The sequence below is a fragment of the Geotrypetes seraphini genome, chromosome 2 (genome assembly GCF_902459505.1).
Source record: "Geotrypetes seraphini chromosome 2, aGeoSer1.1, whole genome shotgun sequence".
Classification (NCBI taxonomy): Eukaryota; Metazoa; Chordata; class Amphibia; order Gymnophiona; family Dermophiidae; genus Geotrypetes; species Geotrypetes seraphini.
The window spans coordinates 146,163,841-146,177,864 of record NC_047085.1 but is presented as its reverse complement, the minus strand read 5'-3'; the positions used below and the strand labels follow the sequence as shown (position 1 = coordinate 146,177,864).

Genomic DNA, 14,024 nt, shown 5'->3' with positions numbered 1-14,024 from the left:
GGTTAATATTGGAAATCTCTTCTATTGTATTAGAGTGTAGTGGATGGATGAGCTGTAAAACATCCATGTAAGCAAAAACCATAAATCCAATTGATTGGCAGAGTGTTAATAGAGGGGCCAAGAAGATGTTGAATAACAATTATGATAATATGGGGATGCCGTAGTTATTTGGATAAGATTTAGATATTGAGTTATTAAATATAATTTTGGAAGTTCGATCCAAAAAGTAAGATTGAAACCATAATAGAACTTCATTAAGTCCAATGGATGAGAGTCTGTTTAATAAGGGGTGACTTACTCTGATGTGCTAAATGGAAAAACACTGCAAAGAGAGCTGAAACAGCTTACAGGTAGATCTACCTCAGGAAGCAGGCAAGCTGGACTTCAGTCTTCTGACTGTCCCAATGGCCAAGACATCCATGGCCAGGTGCCTCCGCCACACTTGGACACGTCACTCAGATACCTGGCGGAGGAACACAGTAAGACCTCGATCCCAGATGTGCCTCCACGGAGCCACGCAGCTTGCACTCAACCCATTAGCGGACAAATCTGGGTGAGCAAGCTCCCAAGGGAATGGCCCCTGAGCCCCAGTCTGAAGTGCAGGCTGTCCAGAGGGTGTACTGACAGGCAGTCAATCCTCCCTGAAAGCAGACTTTTCCATAGGTTGCGATCTCCTGCAGTCAGAGTTGTCCTTGCAGGGAACCTCCACAGCACAAGGGTGAAAACAGTGAACAATAAGACTGAAATTACATGAAATTAAACACAAACAGAAAAGACGAGCTCCTACAGCCTGGCTTGTAGGAAGGAAAACTTATTCCTGAGGGGCCAGTACTGAGGTGAGAGAGATGGAGCTTAAGGCTCAGGAATTTGAGGCTTCCTACAAAATCCTGGCAGGTAGACGGAATTATCCCACAAGTTTTTTCAAGTTTATTAGGATTTATATACCGCCTATCAAGGTTATCTAAGCGGTTTTACAATCAGGTACTCAAACATTTTCCCTCTCTGTCCCGGTGGGCTCACAATCTATCTAACGTACCTGGGGCTATGGAGGATTAAATGACTTGCCCAGGGTCACAAGGAGCAGTGCGGGGTTTGAACCCTGCACTGCTCCTTGTGGAATAAATTATTCTGGAATAAATTGGGATTGTACAAGAATGGTAGATTATAAACACCTCAGTTTACACTCTTATCCCCTTTTAGGGGAAAAATTATATCTTGGTTTATACTCGAGTATATACAGTATCACAGTATCCTGTTTATGCATTTGATTTGTGCTATTCATACTGTAGGCATACTTTTATTGATGGTGATATTTCAGTGCTTGCACTTCTTGTATCATGTGTTGGGAACAATTAGTGCAAAATCATAAAACAAAAAATTAGATTGGAAACATAGAAACATGACAGCAGATAAAGGCCAAATAGCCCATCTAGTCTGCCCATCCACAGTAACCATTATCTCTTTCTCTCTCCGATTAGATAAAGAAAACATGGAAAGAATGCCTTACCTTCTTTTAAACAGACGATGAAAAGCAAAAATATCATGTCCCTGAGTATAACATGAGCACACTTACCAAAGTTGGTATCTGTAATCTCTATCCTATTGGTGGTTGTGATTATGAATTCATCTTCTGATGAGATGCCAAATTCCTACAATAAAATAAAGTTCATTAAAATTGAAAGGTCATTTGGACACACAAAGTCAGAGGCGTGAAGAAAGTACAAGAGATTTATTACAGCATACCGGATTCTAGTGCAGTTAACAGCCTGCCTACTAGAGTGTCAGAAACAGGAAATACACGGACTTTTATGCACTTTTCGCAAACTAATATATGCAAAAACTACAATTTTCATTTGTTACTTCTATAACTTTTCTACAATTATTATTGGTCCTAAGCCAGCACTTATGATAGGTTCAGGGATACAACTTATAGTCCTATAGGAAACTAGCTCATTTCTCTGCTTATCAAAATCTTACAGGTCTAAATGTTACATGTACAGAAGGGCAGGGTACATCATGGCTCAAACTCTTATCTATTTAACTTACAATGTGGTAAGGCAGGGACATACATTTCAGGCAGATGAGGTCAATAGATTGTACACTGTTTTCAGCTATGTAGGCCAGAGCAATATTTTAAACAACAGTTAACCATTTCATGACCCTACAAAATAATAGCAGAAATACTCATTCTTTAGCTAGCTGAAGGAAAAGCAATTACAGGTTAAAACACAATGGTGAAATTTATTCATATCTGTTATTTCCTTTCCCTGAGTCCTGGTAAATCAGTCTTAACTCACAGATTGAGACCCTTTCCTACCAGAAAAAAATGAATTATTAACAATATCACTACTAGCTTAACTGCTGATGTAGCCTGGAACTTTTCAGTACATCAGCAGAAGGTTCCTGAATAAAAAGCACAGTTACTTATCCAGGGACAGCAGGCAGCTATTCTCACAAGTGGGTGATGTGATCCAATGAAGCCCCAATGCGGACGCCTCACAAGCAGTCTTGCTTGAAGAAACTCGAAGTTTCGAGTCGCCCGAACTGCACATGCGCGAGTGTCTTCCCGCACAGAGTAGGGCGCGTCTCCTTAGTTCAGATAGCTAGCAGAGAAGCCAACCCAGGGGAGGTGGGTGGATGTGAGAATAGCTGGATAACAACTGTTACGGTAAGTAACTGTGCTTTATCCCAGGACAAGCAGGCAGGTATTCTCACAAGTGGGTGACCTCCAAGCTAACCAAAGCAGGATGGTGGGAGAGTTGGCAATTTAGGAGAATAAATTTTGCAATACTGTTTGGCCAAACTGTCCATCCCGTCTAGAGAAAGTATCCAGACAATAATGAGAAGTGAAAGTATGAAGCGAGGACCAAGTGGCAGCTTTACAAATCTCCTCAATCGGTGTCGATCTGAGGAAAGCTACAGAGGCTGCCATGGCTCTGACCTTATGGGATGTGACTTTACTGTGAAGGGGCAATCCAGCCTGAGCATAACAGAAAGAGATGCAAGCCGCCATCCAGTTGGAGATGGTACGCTTAGAGATAGGATGTCCCAACTTGTTCGGATCAAAGGAGACAAAAAGTTGAGGAGCAGTTCTGTGCGGCTTGGTGCGCTCCAAATAGAAAGCCAAAGCACGTTTACACTCCAGAGTATGAAGAGCTGATTCTCCAGGATGAGAATGAGGCTTTGGAAAGAACACTGGAAGAACAATGGATTGGTTGAGATGAAACTCCGAGACCACTTTAGGAAGGAACTTAGGATGAGTGCGAAGAACCACCTTGTCATGATGGAACACTGTAAAAGGCGGATCCGCAACCAATGCCTGGAACTCACTGACTCGACGAGCAGAAGTGAGACCAATGAGAAACACCACTTTCCAAGTGAGATACTTCAGATGAGCCTTGTCAATTGGTTCAAATGGAGGTTTCATAAGCTGGGAAAGAACAATATTGAGGTCCGAAACCACTGGCGGCAGTTTGAGAGGAGGATTGACGTGGAAAAGTCCTTTCATGAATCTGGAAACCACTGGATGAGCAGAGAGAGGTTTCCCCTGAAGAGGCAGATGGAAAGCAGCAATTGCACTAAGGTGGACTCGTATTGAAGTAGACTTGAGGCCAGACTGAGAAAGGTGCAAAAGATAGTCCAAAACCTAAGATAAGGAGGAGTGTTGAGGCTCCTGATGATGAGAAAAACACCAAGTAGAAAATCTAGTCCATTTTTGGTGATAGCATTGTCTAGTAGCAGGCTTCTGTGAAGCTTCCAAAACATCCCTCACAGCTTGAGAAAACTGTAGAGGAACTATGTTGAGAGGAACCAAGCTGCCAGGTGTAGAGACTCCCACTGGCTTCCTATTGTTCATCGAATCCCGTATAAAATATTACTGCTAGTTTTTAAATCTTTGAACTATAATGAACCTCAGTTCATTACTAGATTGCTCATTCCTTATAATGCATCACGGAACCTTAGATCAGCATCAAGAAATTTGTTAACTGTTCCATCTTTAAAAATTATTGGTACGAGAAGACAAGACATGTTTTCAATTATCGCCCCTACCTTATGGAACTCAATACCGCAATACATTAGAGATATAAAGGACCTCATTTCTTTTAAAAGAGCTTTAAAAACCTATTTTTTTAAGGAAGCTTTTAACATATGAATCTTAGATTTATAAAATTTGTTTTATTAATACTAGGCTTAATATCCTTTAATTTCGCTTTTTTCCCTTCCCTGAGTTATTTTCTCCCTTAAATATATATTTTCCTCTACAAATATATTGTAACTTTTCCCCTCTACCCCCTTGTTTCATGTGTGTTAACCCAGTATGTTTTTTTTTTTTTAGTTTAAATGTTAATGTATTTGTATTTATATTTTACCTGAATTGTACATCGCTTAGGTATCTAATAAGCGATTTATCAAGCACTAATAAAACTTGAAAACTTGAAAACTAGGTTGGGATGAAGCAGAGATCCCTGATGCTGCGTAAGCAGCGAGGGAAAACTGGTAGAAGGTAAGGCTCCCTGCTGCTGAGAAGAAGTAGAAGGGAGTACCAAGGTTGTCTGGGCCACCGAGGAGCAATCAGAATCATGGTGGCATGGTCGGACCTCAGCTTGACTAGAGTCTTTTGAATGAGAGCAAATGGAGGAAACACATATAGAAAGAGATTCGTCCAGTCAAGAAGAAAAGCATCTGCCTCGAGGCGATAAAGAGTGTAGATCCTGGAGCAAAACTGAGGCAGTTTGAAGTTGTGGGGGGCTGCAAAGAGGTGTTCCCCACAGAGAGAAAAGATGATGAAGGGGCGTGGAATGGAGAGTCCATTCGTGAGGCTGGAGAAGATGACTCATGTTGTCCGCTAAGGCATTGTCCGCCCCCTGAATGTAGACAGCTTTGAGGAAGGTGTTGTGGCGAATTGCCCAATCCCAAACTTTCAGAGCTTCCTGACAGAGGGAGGCCGATCCCGTGCCTCCCTGTTTTGTTGACATAATACATGGCAACGTGGTTGTCCGTGCGAATGAGGACTACACGGTCTTGAAGCTGTTGCTGAAAAGCATTGAGAGCATTGAAAATTGCCCTGAGTTCCAGGAGATTGATGTGGCACTGGCGATCTGTACTGGTCCAATAGCCTTGAGTGCGAAGACCATCTAGATGAGCCCCCCAAGCGTAAGTCGAAGAGTCGGTCATGAGAACCTTCTGATGGGGAGGCGTATGAAACAGTAAGCCTCTGGATAGATTGGAAGAGAGCATCCACCAGCGAAGAGACTGTGTCAGAGCAGGAGTGACCTGGATGTGTCGAGTCAGAGGGTCGGAAACCTGCGTCTATTGAGATGCCAGGGTCCACTGAGGAATTCTGAGGTGAAGTCTGGCAAAAGGAGTCGTGTGTACTGTAGAGGCCATGTGGCCCAGAAGAACCATCATGTGTCTCGCCGAGATGGACGTACGAGATGACACCGCATGACAAAGGTGGAGAAGAGCTTCCAGACGCTGCTGAGGGAGGAACGCTCTGAGTTGGACATTATCCAGAACAGCACCGATGAATGGAAGAGTCTGAGAAGGTTGAAGATGGGATTTTGGAAAGTTGATCTCGAATCCCAGACTCTGCAGGAAACAGATAGTCCGCTGGGTCGCCAGGACGACTCCCTGAGACGTGGAATCCTTGATGAGCCAGTCGTCCATGTAGGGAAACACCTGAAGACCATGGTTCCTGAGCGCAGCGGCCACCACTACCAGGCACTTGGTGAAGACTCTGGGTGACGAGGCCAGGCTGAAAGGGAGAACCCTGTATTGAAAATTCCACCCGAAATCTGAGATACTGACGGGAGGCCGGATGGATGGGAATGTGAGTGTAGGCCTCCTTGAGATCCAGAGAGCATAACCATTCGTCCTGCTCGAAGAGGGGATACAGAGATGCCAGGGTCAGCATGCGAAACTTTTCCTTGACCAGAAACTTGTTGAGCACCCTGAGATCCAAAATAGGATGCAGATCACCCGTCTTCTTCGGAACAAGGAAGTACCGGGAGTAAAACCTCTGGTTGTGCTGAGCCAAAGGAACTGGCTCGATAGCTCGGAGCTGCAGCAAAGCCTGAGCTTCCTGAAGAAGAAGGGCGGTCTGGGCAGAGGTGGAAGGATACTCTTTTGGAGGATGTTCTGGAGGAACTTGGTGGAATTGAAGAGAGTATCCATCCCTTACGATGGAAAGGACCCAGAGGTCGGTGGTAACAGTCGTCCATCGATGGTAAAAATGATGGAGACGACTAGAGAATGACACGGGGAAAAAATCTGTCCTCGTCACCGCCCTGTCCCCGGCCCACCATCCTCTGCACCGCCCTGTCACCGCCGTTCCCTTCACCGTCATCCCTTTCACCGTCCCGTCACCGCCACTGCCATCCCATTCACCGCCCCGTCACCGTCCCCGTAGCATCCATATAAGCCTTAGTACTGTAATATTTAGTTTATTCCTTTCTTATAAATCAAAGTTCCTGCTGCTGAACTAGAGAAAGAGATGTTCAGCTGGCAGGGCTTTGTTTATAAATTTTTATCAACACAACTAATATACTACTTTATCCTAAAGCAAAAAATAAATAAATAAATAGAATTTTTTTTTTCTACCTTTGTTGTCTGGTTTCTGCTTTCCACATCTTTTCATTCAATTCCTTCCATCCACTGTGTGTCTTCTCTCTGCGTCTTCCATTTGCTGTTACTGTGCCTCTCCCTTCACTCCCCCCCCAATTAGTCTAGCACCCATCTTCTTCCCTCCGCTCCCCCATAGTCTGGCATCTGTCTTCTTCCCTTCCAGCATCTTCTCCCCACTCTGTCTTCCACAGTTCCCTTCAGGGTCTGTTCCTCTCCACCCTCCTTCAATGTCTGTTTTATTCCTTTCCACCACCACCATTCCCTCCCTCCTTTACCATCTGTTCCTTTCTACCACCCTTCAGCTCCTCTCGCGTGGCCTATCTATCTACCTTCCTCCCTCTTATTTTCGTGGCACGTTACAATGTAATTTGTGCAAGCCACTGGAGCCTGCGAGCTCGGTCCCTGTCCCATCCCCCACAAACCATCTCGCTTCTGTGCTCCTATTTTCCCCATTTCTAATATCTCCCCTATGTATCTGCCATTGCTCCCCTGTGTCCATATACCATCCCCATGGCATGTCCCCTTTATGTCTCTGTCCCTATGCCCCATGCACATAATTTCCCCTCTTTCTGTTACGTTCCTGTATCCAGATTTCCCCTATCTTCCTCTTCCATACCAGTGTGTCTCTTCTTTTCAACCCCATCTAGCTTCTTTCCCTCTTTCTTCCCCACCCCCCCCTGCTTCCAGCATCCGGCTCACCTGCCTGTCCTCCCCTTTTTTTCCTGTTGTGGGTTTTTCTTTCCCTCTTCATCCCCTTGGCCCAGAATCCTTTTCCCTTTCACTCCCTACTTCCAGTGTGAGCTGGGAACACGCGCAATCGCGGGGTCCCCGCAGCCCCCACCCGCCCGCAGCGTAGCGTTTAGCCAGCTCCCTCCCTTCACCTCACCTTAGTTTGCAAGCTTTCTTTTTCGGCAACCTGCACGCGCGGCTGCTCAATGTTCAATCTTCTGCTCTGCTGCAACTTCCTGTTTCCGGTTGCGTCAGAGCAGAAGATTGAACACTGAGCAGCCGCGTGGGGACCGCGCGCCTCCGTCGAGCGGGAAGGCACTCGCTCGTGCGCGGTGTGGCTGCTAGAACTTTCCAAGTTCTTAGAGTGCAATCACTCTAAAAATGTCCGCACCAGGGCTCCGTCGGTGCCGTCACCCATCAGTCAAGAATATGCTGCCTGCTTGTCCTGGGATAATCAATCTTCTGCTCTGCTGCAACTTCCTGTTTCCGGTTGCGTCAGAGCAGAAGATTGAACACTGAGCAGCCAAGCGTACGCGGCTCTTTGAAAGCATCCGGGTCGCCAAAAAAGAAAGCCTGCAAACTAAGGTCAGGTGAAGGGAGGGAGCTGGCTAAACGCTACGATCGATCGGGCGGGCAGGGGCTGAGGGGACCGCGCAATCCTTGACGCTCCACGGGGCGGTGAATGGCCTTGTCCCCGTCCCCGCAGCGACTGCTATTTTTTTTCCCCCGTTTCGGCGGGTTACCCTCGGCTAGCCGTGGGTAACCGCCACCGTGTCATTCTCTAGAGACGACCTCTGATAGGGGGAAAAACCGGGAAGGGCAGAACGACTGACGTTATGCTCTCCAGAAGACAGTCAAAAAGGCTGAGGAGCCTTGGGTACAGCAGGTGGTTCTGCTGCTTCTGGGGATGCTGCCTCTTGACAGGCTAACAAGTGGCAGGAGCCTGTTTTGGTGGAAAACGCTGTTGGTAAATCAGAGGTGGGTGTGAAGGACGAGGAGGAGCAGGCTTAGGCTTAGGACGGAGAATAGATTGAAAGGACTTCTCATGGTCCGAAAGCTTCTTGGTCGCTGCCTCAATGGACTCATCAAAGAGGTCAGTGCCAGCACAAGGGACATTCGCCAGCCTGTCCTGTAGATTTGGGTCCATGTCGATGGTTCTGAGCCACGCCAGGCGTCACATGGCCACCGAGCAAGCAGTAGCCCGAGCAGACAGCTCAAAGGCATCATATGAAGATTGGAGCAATTGTAGCCGGAGTTGGGACAATGAGGCCAGAACTTCCTGGAATTCAAAATGTGCCCGAAGATTCAAGTAGACCATGAACTTGGGGAGGATGGACAGAAAAAACTCGAAATATGTAATGAAATGAAAATTATAGTTGAGGACTCTGGAGATCATCATGGAATTCTGGTAAATTCGACGACCAAATGTCTATCGTCTTGCCCTCCCTGCCCGGTGGAACAGTGGCATATACTTGAGAAGGGTGAGACCGCTTCAACGAAGACTCCACTAGAAGGGATTGATGGGAAAGTTGGGCACCATCAAACCCCTTATGATGAACCGTCCAGTATCTGGAATCTAATTTCTCCGGAACAACTGGGATGGAATAGGGGGTTTCCAGACAGTGGACAAAAGTCTGATCCAGGAGCTTATGAAGAGGAAGCTTGAGGGATTCAGCAGGAGGTTGAGGGAGATGCATGGTCTCGAGATACTCCTTGGAAAATTTGGACCCAGTGTCCAGTTAAATGTCCAAATCAGCTGTCATCTGCCGTAAAAAGGAAGAAAAAGACACCTGGTCAGCCAAAGCCGGGACTCGAGGACGTCGAGGCTTCTGGATCCGATGAGGACGGGGATCTGGATGGGGAGAAAGACCGCACCGTGTCCTCGAGATCCAGCAGTGGAGGAGGTGAAGTAACTGATGGAGAATACTGTAGAAAAGGCTGCTTCCGATGAGGCGAGGCATGCCTGGATGAGTGCTACGAAGAATGTCTCAATCGATGATGCGAGCTGTGTCTCGAAGCAGGCCTTGACAAAGGAGGTGAATGTGTCTTCGCTGAGGCCCCTAGAGAATGGATGGGGCTGGAAGCAGTGGATCGAAGCAGAGGTGGTTGGCTGGAAGAACTACGAGGCACTCGCAAAGACTCGAGCTCTTGCATCGAGTGAATAGGTTCCAAAGGAGGCACTCGCAAAGACTCTACTCCTTGCATCGAGTGAATCGGTTCCAATGGAGGTATGGGCAAAGACTCTGCTCCTTGCGATGCATGCATCGATGCCAGACCAGACACTCGCAGAGACTCTGCTCCCTGTAGAGAGTGTGCGTACGGCTGAGGCATAGGAGGCGGCTAGACCTCGCGGGAGACCTCCGCATGCCCAGGCTGGAGTTGAGAAACTTAGGCCCCATTGTGGTAAAGAGCTGAATGAATTGCTTCTCTAGTAAGGTCTGGAACGAAACCGGCAAGGATGGATCCGCGTCTCCAACGGGACCACTTGCACGGGCTTCTTGCTCCCTTGAGGCAGTGTAAGAGTGCTTGGACTTAGAAGCCTTGGGCACTTTGAGCACTACCGGGGGAATGGGCTGCTGCGCTATCTGACCTGAAGAGACAGAGGAAGGCACCTAAGCCGGCGTCGAAGGCAGAACCGGTACAAACAAGGCAGGTTTGGGAGCCTGGAGAGACTCGGATGAGGTCGATGGTAAAGCACCCTTCGAGGACGAAAGCTCCATCAAAGACTCCATGCTGTAAAGCTGCTCCCACAAGATGCAATGACGCTTGAAAGCACGGGCTGTAAGTGTTGAGCAAGGCCAGCACGATTTTGGGAGATATTGAGGCCAAAGACACTGAAGACAGCGTCGATGAGGGTCCGTCAGTGAAATCGCGCGCTGGCACTTGGAACACTTTTTAAACCGGTTGCAGATTGGGGCATAGGCCGAAAAAGCTCTGCCGCAAGATCGAAGCCGTGGGGCTGCGGTCACGTGGCCTGCCCGGTCGAACGGATGGAAGAAATTTTTTTTTTTAAAAACAAGAAAGCATGACGAAAAAGCACAATTACTTACTGTAACAGGTGTTATCCAGGGACAGCAGGCATATATTCTCACATGTGGGTGACGTCATCTACAGAGCCCCAGCGCGGACAGCTTTTCAAGCAAACTTGATTGAAGTTTCAAGTCTGCTACACTGCACCACGCATGTGCATGCCTTCTTGCCCACTAGAGGGCGCATCCCCACCTCATGGTCCTCAGTTCCATAACCAGCAAAGAAGCCATCCCTGGGGAGGAGGGCGGGTTGTGAGAATATATGCCTGCTGTCCCTGGATAACACCTGTTACGGTAAGTAACTGTGCTTTATCCCAGGACAAGCAGGCATGATATTCTCACATGTGGGTGACCTCCAAGCCAACCAAAAAAGGGCAGGTGGGAGGATGGCAATTTAGGAAAATAAGTTACGTAACACCGACTGGCCAAACCGGCCGTCGCTTCTGGACAAAGTGTCCAGACAGTAGTGGGAGGTGAACGTATGAACCGAAGACCAAGTGGCAGCTTTACATATGTCCTCCACAGGAGTAGACCGGAGGAAAGCAACAGAAGCTGCCATAGCCCTGACCTTATGCCCCGTGACTCGACCATGGAGCGTGAGACCAGCCTGAGCGTAGCAAAAAGAAATACAAGCAGCTAGCCAATTGGACAAGGTGCGCTTGGAAATAGCTTGGATGTCCCAGCCTATTAGGATCAAAGGACAAAAATAATTGAGGAACCTTCCGATAAGACTTGGTACGTTGGAGATAAAAAGCCAACGCCCTCTTACAGTCCAGCGTTTGAAGTGCCGCCTCACCAGGATGGGAGTGGGGCTTCGGGAAGAACACCGGAAGGACAATAGACTGATTGAGGTGGAAATCAGACACAACCTTAGGTAGGAATTTGGGATGGGTACGAAGAACCACCTTGTCATGATGGAACACAGTAAAGGGCGGGTCCGCAACCAAAGCCTGAAGCTCACTAATTCGACGAGCAGACGTGAGCGCAAGTAAAAAGATCACTTTCCAAGTGAGAAACTTAGGAAGAGACTTGTCCATTGGCTCAAAGGGAGGTTTCATCAACTGAGCCAAGACCACATTCAGATCCCAAACTACAGGAGGAGGTTTCAGAGGAGGATTAACATTAACTAAACCCTTCATGAAACGAACCACCAGAGGATGAAGAGAGAGAGAACGACCCTCTAGATGCCGATGGAAAGCAGCAATAGCACTAAGATGCACCCGGATGGAAGTTGTCTTCAGCCCAGACTTGGACAAATGCAGCAAATATTCCAGAACCGAGGACACCAGAACCAAACTCGGGTCCAGATGGTGCGAGGCACACCAGGATGAAAATCTGGTCCACTTCTGGGAATAAAAAAGCCAAGTCGAGGCCTTGCGCGAGGCTTCCAACACCTCCCTGACCGCCGAAGTCAGGGGGAAAGGAACCAAGCCGTCAGATGCAATGACTGAAGATTGGGATGTAACAGCGAACCCTGACTCTGAGACAGCAGAGAGGGAAAAACTGGCAGAAGTAGAGGCTGCCTGGCACTGAGTTGAAAGAGCAGGGAAAACCAGTGCTGACGAGGCCATCATGGCGCTATGAGAATCATAGTGGCTCTGGAGGACTTGAGATGAACCAACGTCCTCATTATCAGAGGAAAAGGAGGAAACGCATAAAGGAATCTCTCTCCCCAGTCGAGACGGTCCTGGGCGTACATCCAGGAACAATAGAGGGGCAGTTTGCGAGTCTCCGGGGAAGCAAAGAGATCCACCTGAGGGGTCCCCCAGCGGTCGAAGACCTCGCGTAGGACTCGGGAGTTTAGCGACCACTCGTGCGGCTGGAGAAGACGACTGAGTTTGTCTGCAAGACAATTCTTTTCTCCTTGGATGTAAACCGCACGTAGGAAGATGTTCTGGGAGACCGCCCATTCCCAAAGACGCAGGGCTTCCTGGCACAGGGCCCAAGAACCCGTACCCCCTTGTTTGTTTACATAATACATCGCCACCTGGTTGTCCGTGTGTACGAGGACTACCTGGTCGTGGAGCAGGTGGCCGAACGCTCGAGCTGCCAGAAAAATGGCACGAAGCTCCAACACATTGATGTGACAAAGACGGTCCTCCTCCGACCATAGACCCTGGGTCCGCAGACCGTCGAGATGAGCCCCCCACGCGTACTCCGAGGAGTCCGTGGTCAGGACCTTGCGATGCGGCGGAACGAGAAAGAGCAAACCCCCTGAAAGATTGGAAGAGTTTGTCCACCAACGGAGCGAGCGTCTCAAAGAGGGAGTCACCCTTATCTGGCAAGAGAGTGGATCACACTCCTGACGCCATTGGGAGGCCAAGGTCCACTGAGGAAGCCTCATGTGTAATCGGGCGAACGGAGTGACATGGACCGTCGACGCCATGTGGCCCAGGAGCACCAACATGCGATGAGCCGAAACTGCGGGCATCAGCGAAACCTGGCGACTCAATCGAAGCAGTGCCTGCAACCGAGGAGGAGGAAGGAAGGAACGGAGGTGAACCGTGTCCAGCACGGCTCCGATGAACTGAATGGATTGAGTCGGGTTCAACTGAGACTTGGGGAAGTTCACCTCGAACCCCAGACGTTGAAGGAAGATGATAGTCTGTCGGGTCGCTGAGATAACCCCCTCTCTGGTGGAGGCCTTGATGAGCCAATCGTCCAGGTAGGGAAAGACCTGAAGCCCCTGGGATCTCAGAGCTGCCGCAACCACCACCATACACTTCGTGAAGACTCGAGGGGACGAAACCAGACCAAATGGGAGGACCCGATATTGAAGGTGCCAATCTCCCACCCTGAACCGTAAATACTTGCGGAAAGCGGGATGTACCGGAACATGAGTGTAAGCTTCCTTCAAGTCTAGGGAGCACATCCAGTCCCCCTCCTCCAACAGAGGGTATAAAACCGGAAGTGACAACATCCGGAACTTCTCCCGGACCAGGAATTTGTTGAGCTTTCGGAGGTCCAAAATGGGGCGTAAGTCCCCTGTCTTCTTTGGGACCAAAAAGTAACGGGAGTAAAACCCCGTTCCCCGTTGTTCTGGGGGCACTGGTTCCACCGCCCGTAGGCTCAACAAGGCCCTGGCCTCCAGAAGGAGAAGGGGAAGTTGGCTGTGGTTGGACGGACACGTTCTGGGTGGATGGTCCGGCGGCGTGGCTGAGAAATTCAGCGAGTAGCCCTCGGAGATGATCCGGAGCACCCATGCGTCGGATGTAATCTCGGTCCAAGCCACAGAAAAGGACCTGAGTCGGCCCCCGATTGGGAGGGGGTCCGGTGATATTGCGGAGGGGGCCTGCCCCCATCCGCACAGCCCGTCAAAAGGATGGGGCCGGCTTGGACGCTCCCTGCGCCGGAGGTTTCGGCTGTCCCCCTCTACCCTGCTGGGGAGGGCGCCGTGCCGGAGGTCTAGAAAATGCAGGGTTAGACTTCTGCGGGCATCTCCTCGGGGGCGACTGGAAAGATTTTTGCGGCGGGGCACGAGGTTTAGCACGGACCAAGGAGGCTAAGGAGCGCTCCTGTTCCGACAAACGTTTGGTCACCGCCTCCAATGATTCATCAAACAATTCAGAACCCACGCATGGTAAATTGGCCAGGCGTTCTTGTAGGTTAGGATCCATATCGAGGGTACGGAGCCAGGCCAGC

At 48.9% G+C, this 14,024-nt stretch overlaps 1 protein-coding gene across 2 annotated transcripts in view; it reads right to left on the bottom strand.

Moving 5' to 3' along the window:
- The window catches only part of SMCHD1 (structural maintenance of chromosomes flexible hinge domain containing 1), a 719,028-nt gene that overhangs the window by 694,805 nt on the left and 10,199 nt on the right, over positions 1-14,024 (bottom strand). For both annotated transcript variants that reach the window (XM_033933958.1, XM_033933959.1), the window contains exon 2: positions 1,574-1,649. In XM_033933958.1, coding sequence (XP_033789849.1) covers positions 1,574-1,649 — 76 coding nt within the window. The remainder of the gene's footprint in view (positions 1-1,573; positions 1,650-14,024) is intronic.